General features: G+C 41.4%; 1 protein-coding gene across 1 annotated transcript in view; it reads left to right on the plus strand.

Annotated features, from left to right (window-relative positions):
• Window positions 1–19,058, plus strand: part of MFSD11 (major facilitator superfamily domain containing 11) — a 35,397-nt gene that overhangs the window by 12,535 nt on the left and 3,804 nt on the right. Inside the window, exons 9-11 of the mRNA XM_007532507.3 lie at window positions 4,939–4,979; window positions 11,707–11,772; window positions 12,613–12,738. Of these exons, the coding sequence (XP_007532569.1) occupies window positions 4,939–4,979; window positions 11,707–11,772; window positions 12,613–12,738 (233 nt within the window). The remainder of the gene's footprint in view (window positions 1–4,938; window positions 4,980–11,706; window positions 11,773–12,612; window positions 12,739–19,058) is intronic.

A 19,058-nucleotide genomic window follows, 5' to 3' on the forward strand; every position in this document is an offset into this window, starting at 1 on the left:
TGTGCTACCAGTTGCTTCTGTTCTCCCTGGTCTAGGCTTTTGAGAGAGTCAACATATCAAAGACAGCCTGTGTATTAAAAAGACTCAGTCTGTGTGTTGTTTTTTTTTAATATTTATTTATTCCCTTTGTGTTGCCCTTGTTGTTTGTTGTAGTTATTGTTGTTACTGATGTCGTCATTGTTGGATAGGACAGAGAAATGGAGAGAGGAGGGGAAGACGGAGAGGGGGAGAGAAAGATAGACACTTGCAGACCTGCTTCACCACCTGTGAAGCGATTCCCCTGCAGGTGGGGAGCTGGGGGCTTGAACTGGGATCCTTATGCCAGTCCTTGCACTTTGTGCCACATGTGCTTAACCTGTGGCGCTACCGACCGACTCCCTCAGTCTGTGTTTTAAGAAGTTCTAGACATACAATCAATTTTTCCCCTCTCATATTAATTAAATAGTGGTTTGTATGTCTACACTTTAATAGGAGTGTACATAAACACCATTCCCACCATCAAAAGACTGTGTCCCATCCCAACTACTCACCCCCCCCCCCCGCCTCCCCACCCCCCCTGCTGTGCCGGGAAGCCCAGTGGCCACCCTCCCCTTCACCACAGGGTTTTTACTTTGGTGCCCTGCTCTCGATTTAATCAGATCCTACTTTTAGTTTCCCTTTCTGTTCTTCTTTCTCAACTTCTGTTGATGAGTGGGGACATCCCATACTCATCTTTATCTTTCTGGCTTAGCTCACTTAACATAATTCCTTCTAGCTCTGTCCAAGATGGGTCAGATAAGGTGGGTTCATTGTTCTTAATAGCTGCATAGTATTCCATTGTGTATATGTACCACAGGTTTGTATGTATTTTTAAACTACAAACTGATATTAGAGAAAGAGTCTCTAAAGAATATTGCAAATTCAACAAAAGTAGTTTATTTAATGATATTTATCAGAGATTAGGTTAGGTGAAGAAGAAGCAGCCAACTTGGTTTCAGGTTACTTCTGGGATAGATAGGGATTGTGTACCTGTAGCCAGGTGTCTCTCTTTCTCTCCGCCCTCTGTCTTCCCTTCCTCTCTCGAGATTTCTGTCTGTCCTGTCCAACAACAATGTCAGAAATAACAACAATAAACAACAAGGGCAACAAAATGGGAAAAATGGCCTCCAGGAGCAGTGGATTCGTATTGTTGGCACTGAGCCCAGCAATAACCGTGGAGGCAAAAAAAAAAAAATACTGGACTCTCAAGCATGAGGTCCTGAATTTGATCCTTGGTATCACATGTACCAGAGTGATGCTTTGTTTCTTTCTCTCTTCCTCCCCTCATTAATGTATGTGTGTATGCATATATATTATCTTATTATATTTTATTCTTTAGATGGAGACAGAGGTAGACAAACACACACACACACAGAGAAGGAGAAAGAGAAAGAGACCATAATACCTAAGCTTCCTTCCATATGTGGGGTGCCAGACTTGAACCTACATACATGGCAAGTCAGCACACTACCCAATAGAGCTATTTTGCCAGCCCAAAAATCTTTAAAAGAAAAGGAAGCTATTCAGCAGAGAGTAAGTTGATATAAAGGATTCAATTTAACTGGAGGTGACTATATAAGTAAAGAAGTAAGAGACAACAACCTGGTGCTTTTTTCACTCACGGAAAATATAAACCATTGAAGCTAATGAACTTGAGAAAAATTAGTAACCAAACTCGCCTAGACTTTGTGAAAGCTGTTGTGAGTATCAGAGGGAAGGTATGGGAAGCCACTGAAAGCTCTTGTGAGAGGTTGATAATAATCTAATTTAAGATTAGATGCTGTTCCATCCTGGGGATACTTTTAATACTTATGCTAGAAATAGCTTCATTTAATAACTCTCCGAATTAGAATGATTTACAGCTGAATGTTAGCTGCATTGATTGTGCTTTAATAGTCTATAGAGTGAAAAATCAGTCCTTCTTAATATAAGCAGAAAAAGTAATTTGGGGCCTGAAGTGTAAAATATTATAGTTCTGTATCTGAGCCCATCCAAGTATAAGAAGAAAGCACTAGTAATTAGAGTCTAAATAATTTTACTTCCAGGGAGAAGGAAAAAAATGTTTTTCTTTTAAAAAAAAAAAATTTACTGCCTTTATGTATTGTATAGAGATAATCAGAAATTGAGAGAGAAGGGGGTGATAGAGAAGGAGAAAGAACAGACACCGCAGCACTGCTTCACCACTTGCAAAGCTTTCCCCCTGCAGGTAGGGACTGGGGGGATGTTTTTCTATTGGTTAGAATATACAACCTTTTTTGTATTATTAATTTATGTATTTTGTATCAAAGCACTGCTCTGCATTGGCTTATATTGGTGCTCAGTGATTGAACCTGGGTCTTTCTTTTTTTTCTTGCCGGCAGGGTTATTGCTAAGGCTTGGTACCTGCACGATAAATCCACCGCTCCAGTGGTCATTATTTCTTTTCTTTCTTTTTCTTCCTTTCTATTTTCCTTTTTTATTAGCTAGGACAGAAAGAAATTGAGAGGGTACCTGGGGGCAGGGAGAGAGACCTGCAGACCTACTTCACCATTCATGAAGCTTCCCCTCTGCAGGTGGGGACCAGAGACTTGAACCTGGGTCCTTGGACATGGTTAACATACATCCCACTGTCTGGCCCCAATTTATGTATTTCTTAAGTCAGCTAGATCTTTTTTAAAAAATATTTATTTTATTTATTTATTCCCTTTTGTTGCCCTTGTTGTTTTATTGTTGTAGTTATTATTGTTGTTGTCGTTGTTGGATAGGACAGAGAGAAATGGAGAAAGGAGGGAAAGACAGAGAGGAGAGAAAGACACCTGCAGACCTGCTTCACCGCCTGTGAAGCAACTCCCCTGCAGGTGGGGAGCCGGGGTTCGAACCGGGATCCTTATGCCGGTCCTTGTGCTTTGCGCCACCTGCGCTTAACCCGCTGCGCTACAGCCCAACTCCCAAGTCAGCTAGATCTTCTATTATGTTTCCCTCCTCCTTTCTTCTTTCCTCTCCTCCCCTTTCTCCCTCTCTTCCTCCCTTTCTTCCTTTCTTTATCCTTCTATCCTCTTTTTTCTTTTGCTTCACATCTCTCTCTCTCTCTTAAACAGTATCATTTACAGATGTCAGAGGGCAACCCAGGAGATGGTACAGTGTCTTGGATATTATATTTTCAGATGTGAGGTACTGAGTTCGATCTCCAGTATTGTATATGCTAGGGTGATAAAATGCTCTGATTCTTTCTCTCTCTTTTTCATCAGTAAGTAAATAAAATCTGAAGAAAAAAAAAGGAATCCAAGGGCCAGAGAGATAGCTCACTAGGTAGGGCATTTGCCTTATCACACATGCCTCCCAGGTCCAAATTCTGGCACCACTTGGGAGATGCTATGGCGTCAGAGGAGGCTTTGGTACTGGGTACTCTGTCTCTGTCTAAATGAAAAAGTTGCCAGAGTGGTGAAATGGCAAAAGAAAGAAAGAAAGAAAGAAAGAAAGAAAGAAAGAAAGAAAGAAAGAAAGAAAGAAAGAAAGAAAGAAAGAAAGAAAGAAAGAAGGAAAGAAAGAAAGAAAGAAAGAAATAGATAATGTTAAGTTAGCATTATAAAAGTGCTGTAAAGATCTTACTACCTTAATCTCATAATAAAAAAAAATACACAAGTTGCATTCTCTTCGTTAATTCTCATGTACCTATTTTGTAAATGAGGAAATGACACTTAGAGCAATGAAGTAACTTATCTAAAACCACACAAGCTGTGCCAAAGCAGACTTAGTCTCCAGAACCTACATTTAAAAAAAAAAAATTGTGGTCTGGGAGGTGGCACAGTGGATAAAGTGTTGGACTCCCAAGCATGAGGTCCTGAGTTCAATCCCCAGCGGCACATGTACCAGAGTCATGTCTGGTTCTTTCTCCTCCTGTCCCTCTCATTAATAAATAAATATAGTATTTTTTAAAAATTATTTTATTAATTTAACTTAATAAGAGAGAGACAGAGAAAAAGACCAGAGCACTGCTCAGCTCTGGATGATAGTGGTACTGGAGATTGAGCCTGGGACCTAGCCTCAGGCATGAAAGTCTATTGCAGAACCAATATGCTGTCTCCCCAGCCCCAGAGTCTACATTTTTAACCAGTAAATCATACTGCCCCAACCATGTGCTCCAGAGCAAGCTGTTACTTTTGAAGAGTTAACACCAAGGCAACTTTTTCTTTAAATTTTCTTTATTTTATTTTACTGAGAAAGAGATTCAGAGAGAGCAGAGCACTGCTCAGTTCTGGCTTGTGGTGCTGCTATCGATCGAACCTGGGACCTCAGAGCTTCAGACATGAAAGTCTTTTGCAGAACTACTATGCTGTCTCCCCAACCCCAGATAATTTTTTACATAGTAGGAGTGATGGAAAATTGAGTTTTCCCAAATAACATTCAATGTGTGAAAAGTGAACGATGTCTGTCTTGCCTAGAGTGTCATTTCTGACAAACACATGATGAATAGGTGCAGTAAATTTAGTGTGAAAGAATGTGGGGAGGTGGTACAGTGGCTAGAGTGTCGGACTTACAAGTATGAGGTCTCGAGTTCAATCGCAAGCATTGCATAAGCCAGAATGATGCTCTGGTGTGTGTTTGTGTTCCTTCTCTCTCCTTCCCTCCCCCCCCCCCCCCCCCCCCCGCTTTTGTCATGAATAAATAAGTCTAAAGGGGAAAAATGCATCCATAGTAAAGAGGGATCCTCCCAGCATTTGGACACATTCTCTGAAGCAGGGACAGAGGTCATGAAGGGCCAAGGTTCATCGAGGGACATGTAGAGCAAGGAGCACTGAGGAACACTGGCAATATTTGCCAGACTGTGGGGAGCAGTGCTTTCACAAACTGAATTGTAAATATCCTTGTTTGTTTGTTTGTTCTTGTCTGAATTTTCAAGGGGGAAAACTTACTTATTATTATTTTTTTTAATTCTATCAGGTCTGCCCAGAGCAATATGACAAAGGCAGTAGATGCATTTAGTAAGTATTCTGGGTATCTGAAATGCAAGAACTGTACAGGAACAACTCCAGCATTTGCCTTTCCCCCTTTCCTTGGTAACTTTGGATTGACGATACCCCAGTGTTTTCATTTTCCCAGGTATGCCACTCTGAAATATGGTAGGCTTCTCAGTCAATACTCGTCTCTCACATGGGGATTGTGAGGGGGGGTCTGGTGGACCTGACTGCCATCGTCCAAGCCGGGACATGAGGGTGGTGGGAGAGGCGGGGAGCTTGCACACACAGATATTACTTGTCCCCTGCAGGATAGAGCGACTGCTCTGGGGGCCCAGACTGTCAGAACTGTCACAGTCACCTGTCGGATATTCTTCCTCATGAGACCTCTTTATATGCTTTACTTTATTCTCAGTTCTGAACTGTATATTATAGAACATGCTCCTATCACTGCCTCTTTTATAAAGAAATAAGTGCCCCAAGACAGATAACCAGCACTTGGCAGGGCTGGGATTCTAGCCTGGCCTGTCCCAGAGGTAGACTCCTATGATTGTGCCTTCACAAGGAGACAAGTGTACCTTTTGGATCCAGTGAGACCTCTCTCTCTCTCTCTTTCTCTCTCTCTCTGCTTCTGGCTGTCACTCGCTCAACTTTCTGTCTTTCCAGTAGAGAGAACATGGCTGCTTTGGGGGTCTGGTTCAAGCCTCCAATCGCCACCTACTAGGTGGAAGTTTCACAGTGGAGCAGTGCTACAGTTTTCTCTGCTGTCTATCTCTCTGTCTGTGTGTGTGTGTGTGACCTCTGTTAAAATGGATGAATGAGGGAATCGGGTGGTAGCGCAGAGGGTTAAGCGCATGTGGCTCGAAGCGCAAGGACCTGCGTTAGGATCCTGGTACCAGCCCCCGGCTCCCTACCTGCAGGGGAGTCACTTCACAGGCGGTGAGCAGGTCTGCAGGTGTCTATCTTTCTCTTCCCCTCTCTGTCTTCCCCTCCTCTCTCCATTTCTCTCTGTCCTATCCAATGACAGCAACAATAACAACAACAATAATAACCACAACAGTGATAAAACAACAAGGGCAACAAAAGGGGAAAAATGGTCTCCAGGAGCAGTGGATTCGTGGTGTAGGCACTGAGCCCCAGCAATAACCCTGGAGGCAAAAAAAAGAAAAAAGAAAAAAAAAAGGATGAATGAATGGGAAAAAGAAGAAAAATGACAGCACAATCTATTTGTTATTGTTAGAACACTTCCGTGAATATTCCCACCTTTAGGGGCCAAAGCCACACTGGTTCATTTGAGGAGTGTAGAGACACTCAAGGAAAGGGCATCAGCTTATGGGATAATTATTGTAACCTTGCTGATAAGGCTTCATGTTGCCTGAATCCACTTCCCTTTTTTCTTTTCTTTTCTTTTCTTTTCTTCTCTTTTTTTGTTTTTGTTTTTGTCTTTTAATCCTTTTTTTTTTTTTTTTTTTTTTTACCAGAGCACTGTTCAGCTCTGGTTTATGGTGGATTAAACCTGGGACTTTGGAGCCTCAGGCATGAGAGTCTGTTTGCATAACAATTATGCTATCTACCCTCCGCCCTCTTTTGATCCTTTTTTTAAAAAGTTTTTTTAATATTTATTTCCTTGTTGTTGCCCTTGTTTTTATTGTTGTTGTAGTTATTGCTGTTATTGATGTCGTCATTGTTGGATAGGACAGAGAAATGGAGAGAGGAGGGGAAGACAGAGGGGGAGAGAAAGACAGACACCTTCAGACCTGCTTCACCGCCTGTGAAGCGACTCCCCTGCAGGTGGGGAGCCAGGGGCTTGAACTGGGATCCTCAGGCCGGTCCTTGCACTTTGTGTGATATGGTTTAACCTGCTGCGCCTATCGCCCGACTCCTGTCTTTTAATCCTTTTTCATATTTATTTATGAGGAGAAGAGAGAGTGGCAGGGAGAGAGAGAACAAATCAGAGCATCACTGACACATGCAAGATTTAACTACTGGGAGTCGGGCAGTAGCACAACAGATTAAGCGCACGTGGCGCAAAGTGCAAGGACTGGCTTAAGGATCCCAGTTCAAGCCCCCGGCTCCCCACCTGCAGGGGAGTTGCTTCACAGGCGGTGAAGTAGGTCTGCAGGTGTCTATCTTTCTCTCCCCCTCTCTGTCTTCCCCTCCTTTCTCCATTTCTCTCTGTCCTATCCAACAACAGTGACATCAATAACAATAATAACTACAACAAAAAACAACAAGGGCAACAAAAGGAAATAAATATTAAAAAAAGATTTAACTACTAAGGTATATTAGAGAAACGAAGTAGTTTAAATATTTAACATTCAGATAATGCATCTATACTCAAGATGCATTTTCTCTGACAAAAATATTTTGATTAATGTTGGAAAAGTTTTGCTCTATTATTGAAAGCAAATTGTAAAATAAATTTGTCTTTGGAAATTAAAAAAGGAAGGATACAGATAAGAGAAAAGTGCAGGGAACTGTTCATTCCCCAGAATCACATGAGCCAGAGTGATGTGATCACTTGTATGCTTTCTCCCCCCCCATTAGTATATAAATAATTTTTTTTTAACTTCTTAAGCAAGCATCACATGGAACTTGCATTTGGGGGTTGCCACGTTGGCTCCTGGTGCCACCAAAATCCAGAACTGATCAGTGTTCTGGTCAAACAAAAAGTATAGAAATGCTATGGGTAATAGGAAATTAAGGTGTTAGACTAGGTGATTGGATTAAATTTTTATTTGATTTTTGTTCTTTGGCATTTTAATTCAAACTTGCAACAAGAAGAGACAAACACCTTTACACACACACATATGTGTATCATCGGTGTGACTGAGAGGTGAGGCCTGAAAACAGATACTGAGTCGGGGCCAGGGTGCATCTTTGACCCACGAAAACTGAGTTTCCGGGATCCCGGTGCACTGGGCCTGAGGTGCTTTTGTTGTTGTTTGTTTTGTTTTGCTTTGTTTTTTTAAAATATCCTTCTTCAGATAGAATTTACATGCTATCCAATTCACCCATTTAAAGTATGCAATCCAGTTGCTTTTAGTATAATCATAATATTTCGTCAATTTTAGAACATAGCACAAACCTAAAAGAATCATCCTGGGTACAGCAGGCATTTTCCTTTTCCTTCCCTGTAGTCCCCACCCCATATATATATATATAATTTATTTTATTTAGTGAGAGAGGGAGAGAAAGGAAGAGACAAACATGACGAACTCTGGCTTATGATGATGAGGGTGAATTGAACCTGGAACTTTGGAGCCTCAGACATGGAAGTTCTTTTGCATAACCATTAGGCCAACTTCTCAGCCTCCTTGTCTTAAATATCTATTATACATTCAATGTTTCTATACATTTACCTATTTAGGATATTTCATACAGAGTCATATAATATGTGTGAGGGTTTTTTTTGTGTGTGTGTGTGTGAGAGGGGTCTGCAGGTGTCTTTCTCTCCCCCTCTCTGTCTTCCTCCTCCTCTCTCCATTTCTCTCTGTCCTATCCAACAACGATGACAACAATAATAACTACAACAATGAAAAACAACAAGGGCAACAAAAAGGAATAAATAAATAAAATAAATATTTTTTTAAAAAGAAGTTCCTAATTTCTGACAAAGTCTGATTTACCTGTATTCTTCAACTGTATGTGTTTTTTCATTTCATGAGAGACTTGTTCACCTCAGGTTTGCACTGGTGCCAGGAACTGAACCTGTGCCCTCCAGTCCCTCTCGAATTCTGCTGCCCTTCCCAGTCTGTGAATGTGTGTTTTTCAAGATGCTAGGTCACAAAGGTTTACTCCTGTATGTCATTAAAAGAGTTTAAAGTCATGTATCTATGTTGATTGTTCATTTTGAATTCATTCTTGTATATTTTGTGAGGCTGGAGTACAACTTTATTCATTTGCATGTGATCTCCAGTTGACCAGCACTATTTGATGAAAAAAGACTCTTTTTCCCCCATTGAATTGTGCTGGCACCCTTATACAGACTCTGTTATAGATTTTAGGCACATATTTTCATACTTATTCCAGTACCGTGCTGCATTAAGTTTTGAAGTTGGAAAATGTGAACCATCCAACTTTGTATTTTTTCATGATTGTTCTGACTATCGTGGGTCCCCTTGAATTACAGTGTGATTTTTTTTTCAATTTCTGCAAATAGATTATATTGAGTTTCTTTTAAAAGTAAACATTATTGTGCTAAAGAAAGCAAGTAAGCTTTATATTTATTTATTTATTAGTTAGAGGTAGAGAGAGAGTAAATGAAACCACAGCACTGAAGTTTCCTTCAATTCAGTGGGGGCGGGTTTGAGCCTGGGTCATGCACATGGCATAACAATATACTATTCATGTGAACTGTTTTTGCGAGCTCATAAATTGGTATTTTTTAGAGCAGTTTGGATTCAGCAAAACTGAAAGGAAAATATAGAGACCTTTTTATATATTCTCTCTACCACTACTGTCCCCAAATCAAGGTCATTTCCAGAGGGGCCATTTTTTCTGCTATTTGATGAACCCTACATTGACAAATCATTACCACCCAAAGCCCATAGTTTACATTCGGTTTGACTTTTAATGTTGTACAGTCTATAGATTTGAACAAATGTATGATAAATATTTTCAATTGTAGTATATAGATTATGTTTAAAATGTTGTTAACTAAAGATCATTGTGTTGTTTCTAAACTAATCATGCTTTATTATCTAATTTAGTTAAAAATACTGTTTTAGAAGCTGGTGGAGTGTGCATGCCTTACCATCTTTAAGGCCTTGGCTTCTGGTTCTAGCACCACAGCCCTGACGTAGCTCTACAAATGCTGACAGTGTTGTGTGGCTCCTCCCCAGTAAATAAGTAGAATGAAAAAATTATCCTAGGAATAGTGAAATAACACATGCACCACAAGAAATAAATGTATTATTTTAAAGTTTGTATTGCTCATGTAAAAATGATGGATGAAAAATATAACATGGACAGATTTTGGAGCTCCTAGGTCCCAGGTTCAATGCCCTGCACCACCATAAGCCAGAGATGATCAGTGCTCTGGTAAAAAAAAAAAAAAGGGGGGGGGGAGTAGAATAGATAGCACAATAGTTATGCAAAAAGTCTCTCATGCCTGAGGCTCCAAAGTCCCAGGTTCAGTCCCCGCACCACCATAAACCAGAGCTGAGCAGTGCTTTTATTTATTTATTTTTAAAAAGTTCTTAATGGTTATGCAAAAAAAAAAAAAAGACCAATTTTGTAAAGTAAGACTAAAAAAAAGTATCACCTGTTGCATAGGAGGGATACAGGACAGAATATTTTTGACTTACTTAAGTTTTGTAGTGTGTAGTTGAGTAAGAACTAAACTCCAGACCCACAATTACTTTAGTATATGTGATTAATCATTCTTAAAGTTAGGAATGTCAGCAGGTTTTTTTTTTTTTTTTTTTTTTTTTTTTTTTTTTTTAATGGACCCAAAGCTTGGAAAAGTGGAGAGGTAGTATTAGGGAGGTACTCACTGCAAACTCTAGTATACTTCTGCTTTCTTACTTTGGTGCCATACTCCAAACTCAGTCAATTTCTGCTTTGCGTTTCTACTTCTTTTTTTTTTTTTTTTTTACATGCATAACATTCCCCAGATTCCCATTTAGCAATACAACCCCCACTATTTAATTCATCATTTTTCATGGACCTGTATTCTCCCCACCCACCCACCCACCCGCCCCAGAGTCTTTTGCTTTGGTGTAATACTCCAATTCCATTTCAGGTTCGACTTGTGTGTTTTTTTTCTAATCTTGTTTTTCAACTTCGGCCTGAGAGTGAGATCATCCCATATTCATCCTTCTGTTTCTGACTTATTTCACTCAACATGATTTTTTCAAGGTCCATCCAAGATAGGCTGAAAACGGTGAAGTCACCATTTTTTACAGCTGAGTAGTATTCCATTGTGTATCTAGACCACAGCTTGCTCAGCCACTCATCTGTTGTTGGACACCTGGGTTGCTTCCAGGTTTTGGCTATTACAAATTGTGCTGCCAAGAACATATGTGTACACAGATCTTTTTGGATGGATGTGTTGGGTTCCTTAGGATATATCCCCAGGAGGGGAATTGCAGGGTCATAGGGTAGGTCCATTTCTAGCCTTCTGAGAGTTCTCCGGAATGTCAGCAGGTTTAAAAAGAGAGTTAAAATGTGAAGTTTTTAGAAATGTATTTCCCATGCACATTTCTGCTAAATTGAACAGTATAAAACAAACATTAAAGTGGTCACTAACAAATGGGCAGAGCTAAAGTTTTAGTCCTCAGAGGCAGAGAACAAGAAAATTAGGATGTGTTCCAAGTTATGTGTTTTCAGAAAGCTCCCCTGGTAATTCTGATCTTGAGTCTAGTTTCGAGTGACCCCAAGTCCTTAGGGAAGCGAGCTGACGAGCTGTTGACTACCTGAATGACCGACCTATCCTTTAATCAAGTCTGCTGAAATCAAGTCTCTTGCTTGATTCTGGGTTTTGTTTTGCTTTTCTTTTATAAGAGCCAGATAATGTGTTGGATTATATCAGTACAGTATAGTGTAGTTAAATAAACATGTTATTTATAAAAACAGGTGTATTTTATACTTTAAACTTTCTAATCTGCATCGCTAATCTCTCCCAATGTGTTTATTTACTGGCATGTAGTTGGGGGGGGGTGTCTTGGTGAAAGGAATGTTTTAAATTTTTTGTTTGCTTAAACTCAAATACTCCCAGATTGTTTTCTTTTTTTCTTTCTTTCTTTCACAGAAAAGTCCCTTAAGTTATGTGTCACCAAGGAGATGATCCTTCTTAGCATTACAACTGCTTATACAGGTGATGGGATTAAATACTGTTTTGGTTTTCTTCTACTGCATACTGACACTAAGGACTTGACACAGTGGGTCATCACTGCTCACAACTCTGCATTGACTGGGCTCAGCTCAACAGCTCTGGTATCCTCAGTTGAGGTCTCAGCTAGTGCTGTTAAAAACTGGTTGGAGGGAGTCAGGTGGCAGTGCAGCAGGTTATGGCCTAAGGATCCTGAGCCCTCCCAGGCAGAGGAGTCACTTTACAGGCGGTGAAGCAGGTCTGCAGGTGTCTGTCTTTCTCTCCCCCTCTCTGTCTTCCCCTCCTCTAGCGATTTTTCTCTATCCTATCCAACAAGAATAACAGTAACAGCAATAACAACAGCAGCAATAAACAACAAGGGCAACAAAAGGGAAAAAGTAGCCTCCAGGAGCAGTGGATTTGTAGTGCAGGCACCGAGCCCTAGCAATAACCCTGGAGGCAAAAAAAAAAAAAAGAGAAAAAGAAAACTGTGCCTTTAGCAGACATAGATAGTAGGTATTGGTTTGCCAAGCATATGTGCTTGTTCCTAGAGAACTTTGAGGAAGTCTGCTGATTCTGTCCCCTCTCCCCTTCCCTGGCTGCACTAGCCACCACTTTAGACATAGGAGACCTTTGCCTGTTTGAGTCAACTATTTTTATCTGAAATATGTGACAACTGCCATCTTGTGGCTAATTCCATGTTATCAGTTACGCAACATAAAATTCTGCTGTTCTGTGATGAATACCATTTCATTCTGTGGATTGTTTTTCTTTGTGTAGACATGAGGAAAGGTCAGAAAATGTGAATTTATGATTAATTTAAGCGTGACTTTTTTTTTCCTAAAGGTCTGGAATTGACGTTCTTCTCTGGTGTGTATGGAACCTGTATCGGTGCTGTAAATAATTTTGGAACAGAAGAGAAAAGCCTCATTGGGCTCTCTGGCATTTTCATTGGTTTTGGAGAAATTTTAGGTTGGTTTATAAAAGTTTTTATATGGAATCAGTTTGTTATAATAGAAGTTGTATTTAAGTTACAAGTAACTTCTCTGTCCTCAAATTTGTTCTTCCTGTTTCTTTTTAGCCAAATGTTGTTTTTCTATTACTAATTCTAAGTTTAGTGATACTTGCCGAATAACTCACAGGTAAAACTCAAACCAAAACATATGGTCTCTCCCAATCTTTCTTCTTAAAAGAAGTGGACAAGGGATGGTTGTACAAAAAGACCTGAGGCTCTGAGGTCTTTCATCCCTTGCATCACCATAAACCAGAGATGAGCAATACACTGGCAAGAACAGACTAACTTAGAGGCAAACCCAGGTGTGATATAGTAGATTGAATGTTGGAGCCTCAAGCAGGATGTCCTGAATTTGGTCCCCAGCATCACATGTGCTAGAGTGATGCTCTAGTTCTCTCTCTTTCTCCCCATTCTCTCATAAGTAAAGCTTTTAAATCATACATACTTAAAAAGTATTTAAAATAGGGAGTCGGGCGGTAGCAGCGGGTTAAGTGCACATGGCGCAAAGCCCAAGGATAGTCATAAGGATCCCAGTTTGAGCCCCCAGCTCCCCACCTGCCCGGGCGTCACTTCACAGGCGGTGAAGTAGGTCTGCAGGTGTCTCTCTTTCCCCTTCTCTATCTTCCCCTCCTCCCTCCATTTCTCTTTGTCCTATAAAAAAGAAAAAAAAAATACTTAAAATGTCCCTGACTTTCTAGCTGACTCTCCGATAACCAACTGGATGGCCAGCAATTCAGTTTAATTGTGACTCTTCACGCCCAGGAGTTAGTGTCAGACACCACAGGGTCCAGTGTCAACCCCCCAAGACCCCCTCACTTGCAACACCGGTTGCAATTCCCAAGCCCCTAGGCTCACCCTCAACAAAGTGTTCTGCGTATCATTAACATTGATTGCAAAAGATGCCAGTGAACAGTGAGGTAAAGAAGCTGCTACGGTGAGGTTGGGAAGGGTCCTAATGCCTGAGCTTCTGTCCTGGAGTTCAGATGCATTCCACTCCTGAATGTGTCAGCTGCGAATTTCCCCAAGATCCCACTGTTTAGGGATCATTGTGGAGGTCTCTTTGTGTAGGGAAGGTTGATTAAGTCATTGTTTGTTTTTTGTTTTTATATAAAACTTTTTAGAAGATTTGTTTATTAACGGGAGATGGAGCAGGACAGAAAGAACCATATCTATTGCTCTGGCATATGTATTCCAGGGTTTTAACTTGAGAACCTTTTGCTCTACCTCTGGGCTACAGTTTTTTGTTTGTTTGTTTGTTTGTTTGTTTGTTAGCTGTATGATTAAGAGAGACAGGGAAGGAGAGAGCAGAGCATTATTCTGCCATGTATGATGTCTTATTCCCCTTTGTCCTTATTTGTGTGAAGTGCTGGGGATTGAACCCAGAGTCTCAGGCATCTGTTGTTGAGCCACCTCCCCTACTCAGCCATGGTCTTTCTTTTATTTTTTAATTAATTTTTTATTTTATTACCAGAGCACTACCCAGCTCTGGCTTATGGTGATAGAGGGGATTGAACCTGGGGCTTAAGAGCCTCAGGCATGAGAGTCTCTTTGCATAACCATTATGCTATCTCCCCTGCCCATCATTTTTTCCTTCCATTCTTCCTTCCTTCCTTTCTTTCTAAGATATTTTATTTTATCTTAATGAGAGATAGATACAGGGAGACACAGAGAGAAACACCAGAGCACTGCTTAGCTCTGGCTTGTGGTGGTACAGGGGATTGAACCTGGGATTTTGGAGCCTCAGATATGAGAGTTTATTTGCATAACATTATGCTATCTACCCCTGTCCTTTTTTTTTTTTATCTTGGCACATTTATTTATTAGTGTTCTTTATTTTTTAAAAATATTATTAGCTAATAATGGTTTGCAAGATTACAGGCACCACATCTACCAACAGCTATTGGCTTTTAGATTCGATCTCCAGTCCTTCTCCTTTCCCCAGAAATTGCAGGACAGAGCTTAAAATTTCAACCACTTTCTTCCTTTTTTTTTCTTTAATATTTATGTATTTTATTTTAATAAGAGAGATACAAAGTGCGAGAGACCAAAACACTGCTTAGCTCTGGTGTATAGTGGTGTTGGGGTTAAGCTCAGGCATGAAAGTCTTTCTGCAGAACTATTATCCCGTCTCCCCCGCCCAGCCCTTAGATCTGGTGTATAGCGGTGTTGGGGATTAAGCTCAGGCATAAAAGTCTTTTTGCAGAACTGTTACCCTATCTCCCCCACCCAGCCTCAACCATCTTGCCAATACTTAGTCTTCCTTCCTTTCTTTTTTTTAATGTTCTTTTTTTAAGGTTTTTTTTTTTTTATTACCTTTATTTATTGGATAGAGACAGTCAGAAATTGAGAGGGTAGGAGAGATAGAGAGGGAGAGAGAAAGAAAGACACCCACAGCCCTGCTTCACCACTTGCAAAGCTTTCCCCCTGTAGGTGGGGACAAAGGGCTCGAACCCGGGTCTTTGAGCACTGTCACATATGCGCTCAACAAGTTGCGCCACCACCTGGCCACTCTTTCCTTTTAAACAGTAGTAATTAATCGGGAGAGAGAGAACCAGAGCGTCACTGTAGCACATGTGATGCCAGGGATCAAACTTGAGATGTCATGCTTGAGAGTCCAGTGCTTCATCCCCTGTGAACTCAGGCCTCCAGACTTGATCTTGTTGGCAGCTGGTTTCTCTCTTGAAGCCGTCTTGACATTCATACCCCCAGTTGCCTCCTTAGCTTAAATTCTTTTTTTTTTAAATAATTTATTTATTCATGAGAAAGATAGGAGAGAAAGAACCAGCCATCACTCTGGTACATGTGCTGCCGGGGATCGAACTCAGGACCTCATGCTTGAGAATCTATGCCTTAGCCACTGCACCACTTCCCGGACCACAGCTTAAATTCTGATATGGCTGGAAAGGATTTCTGTGGATAACAAAAGATATACTCCTCACTAAGAAGTTCCTAGAGTTTTAGGAACTTGACCAAAAAGGAGGTTGGGGAGAGGGAGGATGATAAGATAGATACTAAATACATACCTATATGTATTTTTTAATATATATTTATTTATTTTCCCTTTTGTTGCCATTGTTGTAGCTATTATTGTTGTTGTTATTGATGTTGTTGGATAGGACAGAGAGAAATGGAGAGAGGAGGGGCAGACAGAGAGAGAGGGAGAGAAAGTTAGACACCTGCAGACCTGCTTCACCACTTGTGAAGCCGGGGGCTCAAACCGGGATCCTTATGCCCCTTATGCAGGTCCTTGTGCTTTGCGCCACATGTGCTTAACCCTCTGCGCTACCACCCAACTCCCACCTATATATTTTTTAATTGAGGAAATTAAAAAGTATCATCTTGGTGATACCCTTTTGCAGATCCCTGAAATATGTGTTGGCAAATCTTACCCACCGCCAAAGTGCTATCTCCCTCCACTGCAGAGCCCAGAAGCATGTTGTTAGACAACACCAGAGATGGTCTGCACTCAGAGCATGTTGGATACTGTGTCACATATTAGGAACTTGCCAATTCAGCAGATGTGTATTGTGCCTTCATTGTGTCACTGATCTTCACTTAAGAACAGCAAGGTAGTGCCAAAGAAATAGCTCACATGGGTAGTGTGACGCTCTGCCGTGCTTCACCCAATTTTGAGCCTAGCCCCCACTGCTTTGAAGGAAGATTTGATGTTATGGTCTCCCCCCCCCCCAAAGCTCCCCTCAAATAAAGAAAAAGGCAAGATTAGCAGTCAAACTGAAATGCTTTTTGTCCAGGAATAGCAGAAAATTACAGTTTAGGGTACACAGATTTAAGTAGAACCCTAAAATATACCCCAAGGAGGAACCCAGATGTAGGAGCAGGGCAGGAGGGGGCAGCTTCATAAAGAAGGAAAGAAGAGGATGAGGTACTTGAAGGTCTCAGATAAAAGAATCACAAGGTAAATTGGTCAAGTGAACAGCTCACAAGATAGAAGGAGAGAAAACCCTCTTCAAAATGGAATTCACAATGGTTGACAGCTATAATATTACCAGGTTTGCAAGGCAGAAAACGACCCAGCGCGAGGAGGCAAACCAACCAAAAGCCAAGGTGTCATTTTCCTTCCAAACTGAATATTCTCCTTCTTGTTGGGATCTTGGCAGTCCAGCCCAGTCCGAAAGTCAGATCCCATTTGAAGAGTACAGTAACTCTCTCTCTTTTTTTTTTCTTTTCTATTTTAATTTTCAGTTGTGTTAATTTCCCATGTTCCACCAAGCAACCTTTACTTATATCAGCAAGCCAGATCTCATTTCCCATCTGCTGAAGATTCAGTTGGCTTCTACGTTTTGGTCCTTATGAATAATACTGCTGTGAATGCATGGGCAGTATTTGTGTGAACAAACACTTTTCATTTGTCTTGGGTAAATACAGAGGACCTGCATTTCTGGCTCAGATGACACCTTGGCTTTTGGTTGATTTGCCTCCTCGCGCTGGGTCCTGTTTTCTGCCTTGCAAACCTGGTAATATTAGAGTTGTCAACCATTGTGAATTCCATTTTGTTAGGTGCCCGACTGTTTTTTGCGTTCCTACAAGTGGGCTTTATCCTTGGATGCATTTAGTTAAATTGGGGACAATAGGAGTCTTGTAGGTCTTTTAAGATGTGTTGGCTGGCACCCCAGCAGTGCTCATCCTAGAGTCATTATTCCTCTCCTCATGGGAAGCCCCTTCCGTGTACTCCACCCAAGGCTCATGAATCATAAGGTTTCCAGTCTGTCTGGCAAGACCAGGCTCTGCTTCCAGCCCAAGGCAGGGCAGGGCAGAATGTGATTTTCTCTCACTGTGTGCTGATTAGTATTCAGTGCAGACTGGGGAGCCCTTGGCAGATCTCTGGAATTGACTTTACGTCTCTCCATGCTGATACCCTATTCTTGGAGTTCTAGCTACTTTGAGAGCCCCAAAGCTATCAGCTCTATCCTCTCAGCTCAGGGAGGCCATGGGGCTCCACCTGCCTCCTCTCCCTTAGTGACTAATTCTCTCCACATTGTGGACTGGGCCATTGTAGGGTTTACCTCATTTGTTTCCTGTTTTTTTTATTTTTATTTTTATTATCTTTATTTGTTTATTGGATAGACACAACCAGAAATTTAGAGGGAAGGGGTGATGGAGAGGGAGGAGACAGACACCTACAGCACTGCTTCACCACTTAAGAAACTTTCCCCTTGTAAGTGGGGAGAGGGGGCTTGAACCAGGGTCCTTGTGCACTGTAACATGTGCACTCAACCAGGTGCACTGCCACCCAGCGCCCCCCCCCCCGAGAGAGACAGAGACAGGCACTGAGACACCAGAGCACTGCTCAGCTCTGACTTATGGTGGTTCTGGAGATTGAACCTGGGACCTCAGAATCTTGGGAATGAGTCTTTTTGTAGAACCATTATGCTGTCTCCCCAGCCCTGTTTCCTGTTTCTGACAAATAACTGGCCTTTCTTGCCTCTTGGCCAGTGTCTTCAAAACCAGTGTTCATACTTTGTGTACATAAAACCAGTGCCTGTTACTATTTTTTTATTTGTCTTTAAAACTCTGAGCCACCTTTTTTAGTTTTTTTTATTGTCTTTATTTATTGGATAGAGACAGCCAGAAATTGAGAAGGAAGGGGGTTATAGAGAGGGAGAGAGACAGAGTGGCACCTGCAGCCCTGCTTCACCACTTGTGAAGCTCCCCCTACAGGTGGGGACCGGAGACTCAAACCTGGGTCCTTGCACATTGTAGCATGTACACTCAGCCAGGTGCATCACACTACCTGGCCCCTGAGCCACCTTTTTTTTTTTTTTAGGTAGAGATAAAGAGAAGAGAGAGGCACTCAACACCAAAGCTTCCTTCGATGTGATCGGGGCCCACAGCAAAATAGCACACTACCTAAGTGAGCTTTTGTGCCAGCCTTGAGTTTATTTATCTTGGGAGAGCCTTTCATCATCATCTTTCACTGCCCTCCTGTGCTGGGACTCAAGTTTCCTATAGCCCTTGCCTTGACTTACCCCCCACCCCACCCCCATTTTGGTGCAGCACATCCTCCAATAGCATTTTGAGGAAAGGTACAGGGGAAGTAAATTTTGAGACTGAACATGTCTGAAATTATTTTTAATATTTCATTTTCACTCAGTTGAAATAATTATAGATGGGAAACTCTAAAGAGATGTTCAGGGGAAGCCCGTACACCTTCACACTACCTGACCCCTGGCCAGCTCCCCACGTGACCCCCTGTACAATAGCACAATAGGAAACATAGTGATGCAGCCCATAGAGTTCATTCACATGTCGCTGTACA

Source organism: Erinaceus europaeus, chromosome 12 (genome assembly GCF_950295315.1).
Source record: "Erinaceus europaeus chromosome 12, mEriEur2.1, whole genome shotgun sequence".
NCBI lineage: Eukaryota > Metazoa > Chordata > Mammalia > Eulipotyphla > Erinaceidae > Erinaceus > Erinaceus europaeus.